Consider the following 18,031-nt stretch of genomic DNA (forward strand, 5'->3'; position numbering starts at 1 on the left):
TGCCAAGTAGAGTGGAACATTTACCTCCCATGTCTTACATACGACACTCCTGTTAATTCATCCCAGAATGACATTTGTCTTTTTTGCAGCAGCATCACACTGTTGACTCATATTCAATTTGTGATCCACTCTAGTCCCCAGACTCTTTTCTGCAGTACTGCTGCCGAGCCAGTTAGTCCCCATTTTGTATTTGTGCATTTGAGTTTTAATTCCTAAGGACAGTACTTTGAACTTGTCTTTATTGAATTTCATCTTCTCAATTTCAGACCAATTCTCCAGTTTATCAAGATCATTCTGAATTCTAATCCTGTCCTCCAAAGTGCTAGCAACCCCTCCCCGCTTGGTGTCATCTGCAAATTTTATAAGCACACTCTCCACTCCATCATCTATGTCGTTAATGAAAATATTGAATTCTATTGGACCCAGGACAGACCCTAAGGGGATCCAACTAGATATGTTCTCCCAGTTGGACAACCAACCATTGATAAAATAATGGCTAAAAATCTATTAAAGGATCAGTTAAGGAAAAAAAAATCAATGAACAAAGATGCATACTGAACTTCACCAAACTGCATTGCTTTTGCATTTTCCCCTTTGTCCCTCCCCTGTCTGTATGTTGTCCATGTAGACCCTGACCCTGCAAACAGACCCATGCAGGTGGACCGGTTCCCCAGTGAAGTCACTGAGTTTCATGTGGGGACAGATCAGCTTGCAGGATCAGGGCCTTAGAATGCATGATCGACATCTGTTGGAGAGGGCCTATCACACTGTTAGCACTAAAAGAACAATACAGTAAATCCCCAAAAATATAAAATAATAGAATAAAAATTATTTTTAAAAAGTCATCATAAATAAATAATAAAAATACCATAGCGTGTTTGCAATTAAGTTCAGCATATCTGGGAGACTGAGTACAAAGGATCTTTCTTAAATGTATGGCCTAAGTGCACAAAGTGTGAATTACCGATAATGACCTCCCTCTCCACCTCAGTTAGTTGTTCAAGAAGTACAACTACTAATCAGGCCTGGCTCTTACATAGCACTTTTCATCAGTAGGTCCCACAACGCTTTACAAAAAAGCATTTCAGAATCTCCAAGAATAACTGAACCATTACAAAAATATTATTGACTCATGAAATCTAGAGTGGCCTTTAGTGTGAATTTCTGACAAAAGGACACAATTCAGAGGAAGCCATTTGTTCCAATAGGTAGCAAACAAGACTGAGACTCAAGAGGCCTAGGTTTGCATGCTGGCTCTGTTACAGACTTCCTTTGTGACCTCAGTCAAACCATTTAACCTCTCTCTACCTCTGTTTTCCTATCTGTAATATTAGAATAATGATACTTACCCATCCTTTTGAAGCTTTATGAGATTTATGGCTGAAAAGCACTTTTCAGATTCTAAGGTCAGAAAAGACCATGGTGATCTAGTCTGACTGCCTGCTTAACAGCCATAGAATGTCAACAATCGATTCCTGTATCAAGCTTAATGACCTGTGATGGAGCTAGAGCATGTATCTTTTCAGCAAGACTTCCAAACTTGATTTAAAGATTTCACGAGAATCCCTCCTGCCCCTCAGAAAATTGTTCTAATGCTCAATTACCCTGATTAGTAAAAATCTGCAAGTTATTTCCAGTTTGAATTTGTCTGGCTTCGATTTCCAGCAACTAGGTCTTGTTATGCCTTTGTCTGCTAAATAAAAGAGGAATCTACTATCAGATACCTAATTATGCTCAAGGCAGCTCTTAACCTTATCTTTGCTAAGTAGATTGAGTTCTTTAAATCTCTTACTGCAAATCTCTTAACTGCAAGGCATATTTTACAGCTATTAAATAATTCTTGAACCCTCTCTAAATTTTCAATAAAAATTGCTAAGTGCTTAGTACTATTATTCCTATATTTTCAAAAAATGACATTTTATCATATTTTTACTGTGAAATGACAAGCCTCCGGACTGTAAAGCTCACCTGGGAGACCACTCTTTAAAGGCGAATATATAAGTAAAGGCCCTGTTGAAGACTCAGGGAGATCAGCGATAGTTGACGATCTATTACTTCCTCCAGACGGTGATATAGAAGCTGAGGAGTGGGATAGATTTGAAGACATGGCAATTTCTGAATGAGAAGAGGCGCTTTTTAGTGAATTAATCGAAGTGATGCTGTTTGTTAGCAACTGTATTGTCCTCTCCCCACCTCTGCTGAATGTGGGTGAAATGTACAAACTATCAGTATGAGAACTAGGAGTCTTTTTTTCCATATCCCAGATGCTAGCTGTCTTGTGGCTGCTTCCAATGGCTGAAATACAATAAGGAGAATTAAAATATTTGTATTGTTGTTGTGCTAACAGCACCTACAGTGGCAGCTCTTAAAGACATGCCAATTTTGGCTTATACAAGTAGCTAAAGTTGCTACAATATTTGCACTCTTACCTAAACTTCCCTATACTTCACACAGAGAATACTGCAAATACTGGGGTGATATTGTCTAATTATCCAGTGGAATTAAGCATGTTTTTAAGTGTGAACGCTGTAATCAGACACATATAGCACATGTGAGAATTTTTCAATCACTAGGGGAAAAAAAAACAACAACCCATAGCTCTGCTGCTTTTGCAAAAACTCAAGCATGTACACCGCTGTACTCCTGGTCACAGTCAATGGGACATGTGCATGAAGAAAGTTAAGTGTTTTCAGGATAAGGGTCTAAGAAAAAAATCACTGACTGAAACCTTTCTATGCAGGATCTCTACCTATAAATAAGAAAATGATGTTAGTCGCCTTAATGTTTGTAATGAAATTCAGAAGGGTTGGATGGCTGAGCTCAATAACTTAGAGACATATGTATGGTTAACATAAATTACCAATAATGGACTCCCTCTCCATGTCATTGGTTGGTCAAGAATGACAAATGAAGCTTCTAAGAAGCTCACAGAAAAAAACAGATCACCTTTCTTTAAAAAAAAAATCACCCCCTGAAATTAGGAATGTCCTAGAATATAGTTACCCAACAACAGGGCACGATTCCTTTATAAATCATTACTTACATTTGGTGCAGAGTATTGGGTGGGGTTTACCAAGACTACTGCTCTTATGGATGATAAAACTCACCTGGAGGATCACTTTGTGAAGATGAATAGGTTGGTATCTCTGAAGAATGTGCAATCAAAGGCTCCGTTCCAGGCTCAGTGAAATACATCTCACTTGAGGAGCTATTTCTTCTGTTCTGCTCTACTGAATAGGAGTGCTGGGTTAAATCTGAAGATCTGATCATTTCTGTATAAGAGGTGGTGCTTTCTGTTGCAGTTGTAGACATGGCACTGTTTGTTATAGACAGCAACGTCCTCTCTCCACTTATGGAGAATGTAGTCAGTGTCTCCATATTGTCCATAGGAGAACTGGAAGTCCTCATGTCAATATCTGAACTTCTAAGTGTCTGATAGCCGCTTCCAATGACTGAAAGGGAGGAAAAGGGAAGTGACATTTTTTTTATCTGCATGAATACCAAGTCTGCAGAATCAGATTCTGATCTCTGTTACACAGGGGGAAATCTGGAGTAATTAAGCTGAAATTCATGGAGATTCTTTGGGTTTACACCAGTGTAAATGAGAGCAGAATCTAGCCCATGATGTCAAATTCAAAAATCAATGAGTTTGTGCAATGTAAGCCATGCTGCATTTGGTTCCTTCTCTTTGTCTGGGAAACAGTTCGGGAGAATTACTCTAAAAATAGTAAAAATGAATCCCTTAAAAAGAAATTATTGATGGAATACTTATAAACTGGAATCCCTAAAAGAGCTGGTACCTCCAGGACAATTAGTCTTGGAAGCCAACTATTAGTAATGGAAGATCTATCAGGAATTTCAGTGGTTTAAAAAACTGGAGTTTAGAAACTTCTCTCTTCCTGGATAATAAGATGAAAAGTGTACTTTAAAGTCAGAGGTTGGTATAATCTAGCCAACAAAAAAGGGAGACACCAAAATATTAGGGCTGCATTAGAAAATTTTGGCCACTGTCTCTCGTAGAATCAGAAACAAAACATTGGTCTCCCTACTCTATCCTCATTTCACTCCACCACAGCTGTGTGCTATTACTTTAATGTTGATGTTAAGAGAGGCGGTTGCTTCTCTGTATCTCTAAATGTCAGACTGGGTACCCCATATTGTGCACCCCAAAAATGAAGCACTCTGGGTTGATGGGAACTCTTGTATAACAGGGCCTTAATCTCTATTTTCCACCTGTGAAACAGTCTGATAATCATAGTGCTGACCTATCTTTGTACATCCCTTTGAGGTCTGTAGATGAAAGTGAGCAATCAAGGGAAAGTGTAATTAGTTATTACCATGAAGTGAATCCTAGCTATCACAATAGTGCCTCTAATGTTCTCTGAGGATAAGTGGCATCATTTTATGATGATTACTTCTGAAAGTGGCTTCAACAGTTAAATCTACATAACGTGCAGTGATCAACTAGATGTGTGCAGCAATTTCAATCACATTCTGTACAAAGTCTGAAAAAGACAGTGATCGAGGGGAAATGGAAATAAGTCAGTAAAAACTATTCAGTACGGCTAATAGGAAAATGAGATGTAATTTTTCTTTAAATTTCCCCCCAAATACGTCATCCTTCCCTGCTCCTCATCAGAATTTGAAACTTCAATTAAAAATAGTCATATTTTCAAATGTCAAAAATTTCACCCACTCTGTACGAGGTCAAAAAATGAGACAAGATTTTGGAGAAATTTTTAGCCTGTTTTTCCATCACAATGTCAATAAAAAAAAGTCATCTATTGGAAAATATCAAAAACATTTATCCTGCCCTATTTTACTTTTTGACCAGACTTACTTTTGAAGTTCGTAATTGAAAACATTTTCAACATAGTACAAGCATTCTACTGCTGGTGTGTCACTTTGAACAGGTACGGTTGTATTCAGAGAGAAGGTGGCATTCAGAGCTAGATTAGATTTCTTCTGGCAGTCAAGGCTGATTCAGGGCTATCATTCAGGCCCAGGTTTGAGGCCCAGCACCAAAACCTAACAAGTTGTTCTCGAGAGACTTCGTCCCTAAGTAGAAGAAATCTCCCGAAACAAATTTCAGCCATTGTGGATAATGGAAATCTCAGGAGAACTGGGCTGTGATCTGACTGTGTCCAAACTGGAAAATAGGTCCCATCTGGTTTTGGATGCCATTCAGATTTGACTCGGACCACTCCTCGCTGGCCAGTTCTGACAGGCTGCAAAAGCTGTGTTCCCAGGCAGCATCAGGTGGGGAGGGGGCATCCATAGAGAAGCAAAAAGAGTTGTGAGCATCTTTGCTTTTCACTCCTCCTCCCTGTGCCAGACTCTACTGTGAGAAAGTTGAGCCAGCTCTGCACCGTGCCTCCTGCATCCAGAGACTCCACAGCCCCCAGGAAACCAATGGGAGTTAGGCACCCTGAGATTTTCAAAAGCACCTACCTGCATCTTTAGGCCCCTACATAACTTTACAAATCTGCTCCTAAAAAAGGACTGAACAGCCACTGTTCATTAGTCAGCTTCTTGGTTCCATTACAGCAGTGGTCCCCAAACATTTTTGTCCACCCCCCCTTACCTGGTCTGCACCTCCCTCCTAGAAGCAGGACTGCGGTAGAGGGTCGCGGTTGGGGGCGGGGCTGGTGCTCCGCTGGGGCCTCAGCCAGGAGCGAGCCCACAGTCGAGCCCGGAGCTGGGGGCTGCGGCTGGGAATCGGGGGCTGCAGCCGGGAGTGGGTCCACAGCTGGGACCGGGGGCCGTGGCTGGGCCCACGGTTGAGGCTGGGAGCCAGGGGCCATGACCGAGGCCGGGAGCAGAGGTGTGGCTGGGAGCGGGGCCACAGTCGGGGCCGGAATTGCAGCTGGGGCAGTCATGGCTAGGGTTGCCACTTTGATTGGATGAATTCCTGGAGATATCATTACATGACATAATCTTTCATTCCTGGAGACTTCAGGGCAATCCTGGAGGACTGGCAACCCTAGTCAGGGCCTCAGCTGGGACTGCGGTCAGGAGTGGAACCACGGCCGGGAGTGGGGCCAGGAGCCAGTGGCCGAGGCCAGACCTGGGGCTGGAGTGGAGCTAGGGGCACAGCGGGCCTGGGTGGCGCTCCCTCCCTATGAGGGCTCGCCCGGACCACCCCTGGCTCCTGGCCCGACGGTGGGTCCCCCCCCAACAAATGTTCCTCTGTGCCCCAGTAGGGGACATGCCGCACAGTTTGGGGACCACTGCATTACAGTATTAGCAAATACTGCTGACCCCAGTAAGTCTGTATGCTGGCATTGTAGTTTTAGCCTAGTACTACTCCATAGCCCAATACCTTCTGACCACAGTGCTTAACTATAACTGCAGTGAGCAGTTTGTGGAAGTCAGGCTTATACACACAAACACACACACACAATATACATAGAGAGAGAGTGTGGGTGGGGGCTTGGAAGCATCAGACTTTTATCAGTAAATGTCATCAAGTGTTGATTTCAATGTACGGACACAAAACCGACAAAAAAAAAAAAAACATTTCCATCTGTAGTAATCAAAATTTCAGAGAGGCCAAGAAAGAAAAATGCTGCTTGAGAACTTATTGGAGTTTGATTTAAGGATATTTACTTTGTCTATTTTGACCATCTCTTGTAGATAATTTGTGTTTTAACAGTTATAAAGCTTTAACTTATTTCTGAGTCTCAGAATCTCCTGTCATTAAATAATTATTATCTGACCTCTGCATCATTTCCTGCAACTGTGAAAATTTAAAACCAATAAACATTGAAAAAATGCTTATCAATAAACATCAATACTACCAATAGTAACTGTCAACATTAAAATCAAATTCTGCCAAGCGTATATGTATGGCTGTGGGAAACATGAGGATTTCAGTTCATGTTGATCTCATGAACCAAAACACATGAGTTCAGTTAATCTAAGTTTGCAGCCCCTGAGGCTTCAGTAATGTTTTGTGTTCAAATAACCCCCCAAATCTATATAAATGCCAAATCTGCCGGCTTCACTGTAAACTAAAACAAAACAAAAAGCCCACTCAGTCTTTGCTGATTACCATAAGCAATTTTCTAGGAGAGCAGCCTGAAATTCCCAAACCCTCTTTGGCTCCTGTGTGGGGAGTACGGCAAACTAGCTAGCCTGTTTCTCCATCTTCAGACGGGTAGGAAGCAGTGAGGGAGTGGGTCTGCAGCATTCCGATAAATGAGGAAAAATCTAGCGGATGAAAACCTGCTTCTCCCCCTCCACATCCAGCAGCACTGGGATTCACAAAGCTATAGCATATCCTGTGTCATCATCCCACTGCCAATTACTGACTACTGGGCACCTCAGAACAAGGTAACTGACAATCATGGAGAAAGAAGTGGGATCATCCAGACTCCACCAAAGATCATGCTGCTAAGAGGAAAACCCTGCTCGCCTTTCCTGTATTCCCCAGCCTAGCACTTTTCACAAGAGCAGGGGTGTTTATTGCCAGGCCCTGGTTAAATTCCAGGGGGGCAATTCAACCTCATTTTTAACCTTGTACGTATTCTTAATCATCTTCCCAGAAATGTCACGTAGGATTGCGGTGAGCCTGCCACACCAGAGGTGGCTGCATTTCCTGGCTGATATGAATTTCAATGTGAAATGAGTTTCAATGTGAATGCAGCAAGAAGAGAGAGGGAGATGGAAAGTATTTGATTTAGATAGTAAGTACTTTGTAGTAAGCACTTTGTTTCTAATACAGATTGTAAATCACTTGGGGCAGGGACTATCTTTTTGTTCCTAGTCCAATGGAGGCCTGGTCTATGAATAGGGCTCCTAGATACTACAGTAATATGAATAAAATAATAATACGTTTGCATAATGCTGAGTACAAACAACAACAAGAGTTTGGCAGAGTCGCTCATGTGCTTTGACATCAGCTGATGAAAGACTATGCATTCAGCTGTTACTCCCATGCAAATAAGCACCAATTGTCCCAGTTCCATTCTTCAAGCCAATATCCAGACAGAATTCTTGTATCCAGCACAGTCACAACAAGTCAAGCCTACTCCCCTTTAACAAGCTGCTTGTTGCTGCGGCCCTTTTGGATACAGGGATTCTGAAGCAGAGGGGGTCGGGCTTGGCATTTTATTTGCAAGTCAATACCCAGACTGTCCTTGTGTAGCGGGGCTGAGGCTCAAAAACGTGGGTGTGTTTGTCGAAGGGGCACCAAATTCTTCTCTGCATCCATCTGTCCCTAAAAGCTTTCAGATGTGAAATAGCAGATCACCCTGCTGGTGAAACACTGAGATGAGCTCTCGCATCCATTTTTGCTCTATACAATAAATGTAAAGTAACAGAAACTGAAAAATCCTTTTGGGGCTAAATACTGATAGAGCAAGATTTACCTTCCCAGACTATTGAGTAAATTGTCACTGAACCATCAGAAGGGCACGCTAACGTATATACGGTGATACATTCAGGCAGATTGCACAGAGCAATAATATAATTCAGGCCAAATTCAGGTGCCTAGAGTGCAACTCTGCTGTTAAAATTAATTCTGTAAAAAAGGACAGCCTGGGTCCATACTTATGGTCTCTCAGTGACTCCTGATCAAATGTCATCAGTTTAAAAGTAAAAAGACGGATGTGTTTTTTCTAGCTGCTTGCCCAGCAAACTTACCCTGGGATCTGGGTTCTTTCCTGTTTGCAACATCAGCAGTGATAAATGGCCTGCTACGCCTGTGAAGCTCCACTGTCTTCAAATTATGCCCTCACTAACACCTGTGCAATGCCACCACCTTCAAGGAGGGCAGAATCCAATACTATTCTTGGAACTTCACAGCTCAGTTGATGGTGTGCAAGTCAGAACAGAATCCAATTCATTCTCCCGGGATATAATTCAGTTTGCTTTCCTTACACTAGTTTGGCTCTGCAGGGCAAACAGGAATAAAAAGGGAGTAAAAAAACTTGTCTTAGTCACTCAAGTCAGTAGATCTAACTCTGAATACAGCCAGGGAGCAGCTCCACTGAGTAAGAAGGTGCCATTTTCAGAGCAGAATCGCACTTGCAATTTTGCCCACAAAGTATGTGCAGCTGCATGAGCGAAGGAGGAAGAAAGCATGCCAATGCAGGCTCAGTTACCTGGTTTTGAGGGCACAGTTTACTCAGTTACGTTTGAAAATCTGGCCCACATTTTGCAATAAGGACACCCAAGACAGAATGAAAGAATCAAACATGACAAAAATCTGCAATGACTGCTGAGTCCCTAGCAAGGAATATATGATCTGGGCTCATTACACAGCCATCAAGTCAATCAGAGATGTGAGACAATTACCATCAGATTGTTGTTGACTCCCTTGCAGAAACTGGTCTTCAAACATGACCCTCCACTTGTGCGGAATGACCCAGACCCAAACATCTTGCAAAATAAAATAAACACAGGACCATCTGGTCTCTTCAGATCCACTGAAGATTTAGACTATAAGCAGTCCCATAGATCAGGTACAGTTTTGTCACTTAAGATTTTGTCACATGCTAAGCTGTTCCCTTTGATTTAAAAAATAAACTCCTTCTACGCTGCCACAGCTGTCAAGACAAAAATTTTAATGGTCACGTGAAATTGTCGCAACCCCTGCAGCATCAGTATTTTTGTTTCCAGTTGGAACTATAGGACTAGCAATGATGCTTACCAGACATATCTAATCTTAAGTGCTACTTTTTCTTTGTAAGCACAAAAAGTATGCTACTTATTCACAGCGCAGTTATAACCGGTCCAGTATAAACAGATCAAGTTCCAGCAGATTTTTCAGCCCTAGTGTCTGCTGTTTTCAGCCTTGCCCTGTAACCAGCTTATGAAAGTCTTCAAACACATGCAGACACGTTAAAAGTATTTCTGTATAACATAGCTGGACTTTATTCCCTCTCCTGCGCCAGTGAGGCCCATCACAGTCCCGGTCTCTCCCTGCTTACATACCCAAAGTTCCCTTCATCCTTGGGGCTCATATCACATGTAAACTGTGCCACTCTGGAACTGGTTGTTAAGCTAAAAGCTAATCACAATGTTTTCATAAAATCATAGGGTTGGAAGAGACCTCAGGAGGTCATCTAGTCCAATCCCCTGCTCAGAGCAGGACCAACACCAACTATATCAATGGACATCATTCAAGCCGATTGTCACAAAGCACATGGTTACTAATGGTGGGCACAGTTGTGACCTAAAGGCCTTGAACGGGGAGTAGAGATTTCCACCTCCTGTTGCATCAGGCCTACCATACTGCACTCTGGACAGCATGGCAGACGCTCCCTGTGGTGGGCTGGAGGCGGGCAAGGATGAAAATTTTGCCTGTGCATCATCTCTAACTTCAGCACAGTTTAACTTCTCTGCTTCTTTACTATTATTCACCCCCAGTATTGACAGAGGTGGACTAATCTTTTTTATTCAGACTCTCTCTATCATGGCAGGTAATTTGCTTGGCTTTGCCTTTGCCATACCTCATGAGCTGGGGTGGGCAGAGCAGACCCACATAGCATGTGCAATTGGCACAACTTTTACAAGCCAGCTGGCCAAGCCTGAGAGAGACACAGGGAGGGGCAAGTGACTTGCCTAAGGTCACCCAGCAGATCCATGGCAGAACCAAAACTAGAACGCAGGTCTCCCAAGTCCCAGCCCTGCACCTGCTCCCCTGTGCCAGGCTGCTTCCCACAAGTAGCTGCTTGGCTCACCAGTGAAATGCAATCCCCTCTGATGCAGAACACTACAGAACAGTTTTAGGACAGGAAATGAAGAAGGCAATATCCAATCTGAACTACAGGGGGAATTTAGGTAGGCCAAATGTAACTATCCACACTGGAACTTGGCCAGGATGTTGAGGGACCACACCTCTACCCTTGCATGGGATCTTCCATCAGCAACTTGGTTTTATATCTGAACTGAAAGACAGCACCTCACCCCCTAAGACATTAGTACAATACTGAGTCAGACAGACACTTAATCACCAACAGCAGTCCCTTGAGCACCCAAGGATTATTCCTGGAGGTCACCCAGCCAAGTACTACACAGGCTTATCCTTGTTTAGTTTATAGAGGCTGACAAGTGAACAGCCCAGCCCTGCTCCCAGGGACGTCAACAGCAAATCCCAAACTGATTTCAAAAGAAGCAGACCCTAAAACGGGGGTCCCTTCACTGAAATGCAGGCAGCTTGGGGTGGAACACCGCTGCTGTTAAACTGCGACATGACATACATTTTAGAAGAATATTAATAATAGAAGAAGAATATTGTATAGCTTTAAAATTGCAGGGGGGTTAAAAGCCAAGAATGGGATCACCTGAGCTGAAATTTGACTACAGTGCCAGGGCTAACACCTGTACAAACCATGCAACATGAATTGATCTATCCATTTATGTCATGTTCACTGAACTGAGAAGTACTCTCCATTCTTCTCTAGAAGGGATTTCCTAATTTAACCTCCAGAAGTGAAGAAATGATCCCCTCTAACCAGGGAGCAAAATTAAATTGGAGTTAATCATTAATCAGCAAAAATTGATAAAAGATAATATCCTAGTCACCCAATTCTAGGAAACAACCACCCTTAACTCAGTTTCCATCATGTACAGCAGTCACTTCCCCCCACATGCCTGATTGTTAATCTTCCCTTCACAGCTCATTTGAGAAGAGAAGGTAACATTTAGCAGTGGAAGGACAGGCTCATTGTACGGTGCAGCTGTGTTAAGTTATTGTATGAGAAGAATAAGGTGATGTTTTGTGCCTTTCTGGGACGAAGCATACTTAAGTAGATCTCTCATAAGAAAGAGAAGCTGTAATTGTAAAGCTCCCATCTGTTCAACTACATAATCTCAGCATCAGACTGAGAGACAGAGGGAAAAAAAATCTAAACACAGAAAGCTCCTTGCCAGCTGCAGGAAAACTTTAGGACTCAGATTAGGCCATGAAGGATCAATAAAGACCAGAGCAAGCCATCGACTTGCTGAATCTGTCCAGTCTCACTAGGTGGCACATACTTCTGCTTGTGTCTTTATCAGCCACCAGGAAAATGGCTCTGTGTCATGTTTTGAAACACTGCTGCGGATGTAATGATTATGGGTGGAGGCCATTTGGGAGCCAAGTGAGTTTGTATGAACAAAAGCTACAGCCCTAAATCTGGACTGTCCAGGGCTCTGTGGGATTTTCAGTTTCCTTCCTTGTCCTTACCCTGAAACAGCACTGAGAAAAAATCTGAAGCATAAAAAAAAACCCTTTTCATGCTTTAAACTGGTCAGTTCAGTATAAACATGTTGATATTATTCCTTCAAAAGGGGCCTTTGTGTGGTGCACTAGCCACCAGAAGAGTTTAAAGGGGGGGTTGCAACATATATTTCACCTCTTCATTATTTCTATTGATATTTATAAATGGGCAAGGGACTGAAGAACATAATCTCTAGGAAATATCCTGCTAACACTAGCCAGAATCAATAGGCAAGTCCCGCAGTCTCTCTCAACCATGAGTGGCAGTAACAATGCCACAATGAAGGGCAGCATCAAAAAACATCATCTCCAGACTCCCTCTTCCTGAGAACATCCCTGGTATCCCATCCAATCTCAAGCAACTGCATGAGAAAACAGCTGGGGCTTGCACTGGGTCCTGGAGGCCAGCAAACCCAGGTTCTAGCAGGCCACCATTTTTCCATCCATGCACAGCTATTTTTTAAAATTCAGCATCTTCAGGGAAACACATTAAGTATCACTCAGTGTCCAGTATCCCCAACATGGTTTTGTTTCTGTTCAGCATTTGCACTAAGCCTCTCTACACATTCTATCCCCCAGAGAGCTACTGTGTGTCTCCAGCGAGTTATGGGACAAGGAACAGATGCACTGACAACAGACTTTACGTTCTCCCATTGCACCCATTTCACCCACCCACCCCTCTCTGCCTTCACAAGCAGAGGAGACAACAAAACAGCAAATCCAGACTGTTGCCCAGTGCTGGCTCTGCAGCACACTCCCCCTCTGTCTTCGCTCACAGAAGTCTCCCTTGGAAGGGGTAGGAGGGTACAACCGCTCTTTATGGTGTAGATCCCTCAACTTAACCTTGCAGGGCCACCCCTGTGTGAGCTCACGCTAGCTGGCTCAGCATAAACACTGCGAGCCCCACTATGACCAGCAGCACCACTGCATATGGACGTCACTGGCACATGCTGGAGCTTGGAAGTGTTATAGAGACGCATGTCCTCTTCATGGATGGCCCAGACCTCCGAAGAATCTTGGGGATGCATGGGGTTTGGAGGCTGAACCTTTCCCTGGCCTCGAGGGCAGTGAAACTTTTCCCACTTCTAAAAAGACCAACCAGGTGGAACCTCAAGCAGTTCCCAGTCTCTTAAGTGGGAAATTTGGCCCATATCTTGCATAGGTTCCTCCAAAGAAGATAATTATAACTGTCCAAGACTAATACTAGGACAACCAGCCCAGCAATGCCCACCTACAGCGCCTACCACAATGGACTCCTGGGCTATGACTTGAGCTCCTAGGTGCTACCACAATACCAATCAATAATAACAATAGTAAGCACTTACCCTAGCTCTACAATAACAAATGGACTGAGAACACCTTCCATTTTTCCCTCTCACGGATATTAGGAAATTGAAAACACACTAGTCAGATAGGCAGTGGAGCCACACAGCATGAGGCATCTATGCCAGTCACTCAAGCACGGCTCTCATTGCCTCTGCTCAGAAACACAGAACACGCTAAAACAAAAACCACAAGGGAATCTTTTCTCTGTAGCAATCGCCATCCGGCAATCAAGCTTTACGTGGGGAAACAAAAGGCTATAGGAGTCTGTGATTGAATCACTGAGGCTCACAGCTTGTCCCTTTTGGTGAGTCCTTAAAATGTAAGGGTAGGATATAAGATGGCAGGAGAGGTGAGGAAAAACTTGAAAAAGAGGGGGGAGAAAGGGGCGGGAGGAGGTTGGTCCTTTATATTTGCCTGTGATAGATTGAAAAAAAGCCTAAAGGAGTTTTGTTGTCTGGTTTTTCACCTTAGAAATCTCAGGAATGCCAAGTCTCCCTACTGTTGTTGTTGGAGAACTTCTTGGAGGAATCAGAGATGTTTATTGGGGACTTTTCTCGGCCCTTCACTGAAGGCACAGGGGTGCCAATTCCTTACTGACATGGAGCTTCTCTCTCAATGGTTTAGTTAAATAAGTGTTAATAAAAAGAAACAGAAAAAAATCTTTTAAAAACTGTGAATAACAACAACAAAAATTCCCTTCCCTTCTCAGTTAATCAGGTTTCACTTTCTGCTATGTGATCCTAATAATTCCCCAGCCACCCACAGCATGTAAAAGACCTCAATTTCTAATGGTAAATACTAGCAAGATTTCAATTTATTTTCAAAAATCTTTCAGGCCTTTCTTTTATAATGAAGCACAACAAAGAAGTCGACCACCCAATTCCTCCCCCTCACACACATTTTTTAAAGTTCCCTGGACATTTTCATTAGCTGGAAGGCAGCATCAATGCTTCAGGCCCTAAGCAGCTGAGGAAAGAGAAAAGCCCTTTAGAGATGTATTTTGCTGTCATTTTAATTTTTGCTCCCTTCTGAGGGCAGTGCTGCTGGAGTCTGTCAGACGGCTGGGAGAGGAAGTTGACTGGCAAGACTCCACCAAAGTGGAGCTGCTAGGTCATTGGAACAATAAAAAAGCAAGAAAAAACATCCTGGCTGCAAAAGAGAGAGAGAGAAAAAAAGAGTAAAGCCCATAGCAGATCCCTGGGTGTGTACAGTACAGGTTGAATGGAGTGAACTAAGCCCTAAAACATCAGGACAATGTCACTGCTGACTTTTAGAAGCATACAAGTTAATTTATAGCACAGACTTTTCTGCAGTGCTCCAGTAAGTGTAAGGAAAGAGAAAAAAAACCCCAGTGGGTCTGGAAAGTTTCTAATCATTAGAAAACTTACACGGGGCTTGATGGAACAATATTTCCGAGGCAGCTAGCCTGCTGCTCGTACATAAAGATTAATTACTCTTTGAATGTTAAACAGAGTATCACACAGCTTGTTGCTCCATTAGACAGTTTGCAGCAGCCGTTTGCACTTATTTAAATGGAAAGGCACAGGAAAACTCTCCTTCAATAGGAACAGATTTCAGTAACAACACCAGAACCGACCCCAGGAGGCGTTGAGTGATCTGCAACTCACAGATTCAGGCTCTTAAATAGGAAAAGGTGTGTGGAGCTCAAAAGTTTCAAACTGAAACTCTAGGACAGTATGCATCCGTTGAAGTGAGCTGTAGCTCACGAAACCTTATGCTCAAATAAATTGGTTAGTCTCTAAGGTGCCACAAGTACTCCTTGTCTTTTTGCGAATACAGATTAACATGGCTGCTACTCTGAAATCTACGATAGTGAACCCTAAGGCCAGAAGGGAGCATTAGACCATCACATCTGACCTCCCCTATATCACAGGTCACTGAACTTCACCTAGGTTCCCCTGCTTTGAGCCCAATAACTTGTGTTTGACTAAAGCATACCTTGAATGAGAACCCCAAAACTTTGCTGCTTGAGGCCTGGTCCACATACAGATTTTGTACCAGTATAATTATTTCAGTTAGGGGTGTGATTTTTTTACCATATGGGAGAATAAACTATACCTGGTTAAGCACTTTTTTACTGGGCTAACAGCATCTCCAGCTTTTACTATACCAGTAGAGTTGAAGTGGCATAACTTTTTGTGTTGACAAGACTTGTGTTAAAAATATTCAGCCATATTTCGTCTGCAAAAACAACCCAAGCCCTTCAAATAATTAATACTTGACATTTCTGAAAGACCTTCCATCCCAGGATCTCACAGTGCTTTACAAACATGAATGATTTACCACATACTTCCCTCCCACCCCACCCCATCCACCCGGTAGGAAAGCACTGTTTTCCCCATTTTTACAAAAAAGAAGGTACAAAGAGGTCAAGTGACTTGACCAAAGCCACAGGGGAAGTAAGTGCAGAGCCAGAATTAGAACTCCGGAACATGGTCTGCACAAGGTCACCCAGGAAGTCACTGGCAGAACTAAGAGCACAACTTCAAGCCCCTGACGTCCAACCACAAAACCATCTTTTCTCTTCTTAACTCGACGTTGTACTCCTTGAGCAGATAAAACACCCATGGGACTTTTGTTTATGTTAGGAGTACAGGATCGGGCCCTGTGTGCCTCTCATCCCATCACTCCTTCCTCAAAAATGTTATTCCACTTCAAGACCTGCCCTCCAACAGTTCTTCGCTCTTTAAACCCATTCCTACCCAGCACCTTATTCTGGCCCACTCCCAAGCTGATTCGTCTTCGAAACCTGAAAAAGGGCAGCCCAGCACTTGCAAATGTTCCCTTTGGAGTGAATTTTTAAACACGTATTTACCGTTGTCTCATTGCTTTTTAATCCCATTGTGTAACAGGGATCACATTAACATGAAGCAGGTCTGCAGTAAAAAGCTTCTTTGGTGATCAGACACTGCTGATTTGCGTTGGCTGTTAATCAGCCTCATAAAAGTGTTTATCACTTCGCATGCAGCAACACAGAAAGCATTATCCCACTGATTGAGCAGTTTGCTGGGAGCTAATAATGCATCTCCAGCAAAAGACACCTCAACTGATTCCTCTCTGCATCTCTCCACATTGCTTCCAGACAGTAGCTGAGTTCCCATTGCACATCTCAGCGCTCTCTGGGATGCAGGACTGCAGCAATGCCACTAGTCTGACTTCTGTCCAGTCACATCCTTCCAATACATGGTCTGGGAACGGTGCAGTGCTTTGGTTTGAACTGTACTTGATCTGAACACCCTATCATTTGCTTCCCCCTAATGAGCCATCCTGCCATCTGGTGCATGAAAAGCCTAAGTACTAGAACGGCTTTTCCACTGCTAATCAAAGCATAACAAAGCCTTGTTTCAATTGAACGCAAAGACTCAGGATAGGGGAGGTGGATTACAGCGTACTAAAGATCCTGTGGGTTCTAACATCTGCAGCATTCATCCCCACAAAAGCCACAATTCAGTTTGGCTGGAGGACAGGAATGAGTTTACTGCAAATGAAACTATTGGACTCAAGCAGATCTGTGCTCTGCCAGGTCTCCTTCTACAACAAAGCTGTTCAGTGACTTCTTCCATGCATCACCACTGTGCCTGGAATCTCCTTGCTGACCCCATGTGCCATGGAATCTCACTCCCCTCCTTTAAATGCCTCCCATTTGCAGACCATGGCCACGGCAAAGCACTTAATCACGTGCTCAGCTTTAAGCATGTGAATAACCCCAATGGAATTACTCATGTTCTTAAGTGCTTTGCCGGATCAAGGCAGCAGTCAGGATCTTCCAGTACCAACCTTTACCCAGGTCTTCATTATGAACTGTGTCTACGAACTTCCAAGGTATCTTTTTTAAATCCAAAGTCAAACAAAAATTATTTTACCTCATTATATCTTTCAGTGTTGCAACCCTTGTTCTCCTAGTGTTTATCATCAAACCCTTGTTGTGTAAAGTCTCATTTAGAATGTAAGTTCCTCAGAAGAGGAATTTCATTTTCAGGTTCCAACACATAAATACAGCTTTGTCTTTTCTTAGAGTCACTAAAAAGGGATATAGTCCCCATGTCTAGAATCAGATGACTTTGCTCATATGGCTGTTCTCTGTTAGATCTGCAAAGTGATACACACAGCAGCCAAGAAAAACAAATCTTACTACATATTATGACACACACCACATACTCTTATGCATATTTATTAACTGTAAAGAAAATTAATAGTTATTAAGGCCGGAAGGGACCATTATGACCATCTAATGTGACTTCCTGTGTAATACAGGCCAAAGAACCTCACCCAATAATTTCTGGGTCAAGCCCATGACTTCTGTTTGAGCTATCACAGATCTTTTAGAAAGACACCCAGCCTTGATTTAAATACTTCAAGCGAGGGAGAATCCACCACCTCCCTGGGTAAGTTTTTCCAATGCTTAATACTCTCAGAGTTAAAAATGTGCACTTTACTTTTAGTCAATTTTTCTAGCTTCATCTTCTATCATTAGCT

General features: G+C 42.9%; 1 protein-coding gene across 7 annotated transcripts in view; it reads right to left on the reverse strand.

Moving 5' to 3' along the window:
* HEG1 (heart development protein with EGF like domains 1) overlaps positions 1 to 18,031 on the reverse strand; it is a 93,489-nt gene that overhangs the window by 60,701 nt on the left and 14,757 nt on the right. For 6 of the 7 annotated variants that reach the window (XM_073305162.2, XM_078854788.1, XM_073305160.2 and 3 more), the window contains exons 2-3: positions 3,108 to 3,452; positions 1,969 to 2,295 (exon numbers count right to left, since the gene is read on the reverse strand). In XM_073305162.2, coding sequence (XP_073161263.1) covers positions 1,969 to 2,295; positions 3,108 to 3,452 — 672 coding nt within the window. The remainder of the gene's footprint in view (positions 1 to 1,968; positions 2,296 to 3,107; positions 3,453 to 18,031) is intronic. The other variant, XM_073305161.2, reaches the window with a different exon arrangement.

The sequence above is a fragment of the Lepidochelys kempii genome, chromosome 11 (assembly GCF_965140285.1).
Source record: "Lepidochelys kempii isolate rLepKem1 chromosome 11, rLepKem1.hap1, whole genome shotgun sequence".
Classification (NCBI taxonomy): domain Eukaryota; kingdom Metazoa; phylum Chordata; order Testudines; family Cheloniidae; genus Lepidochelys; species Lepidochelys kempii.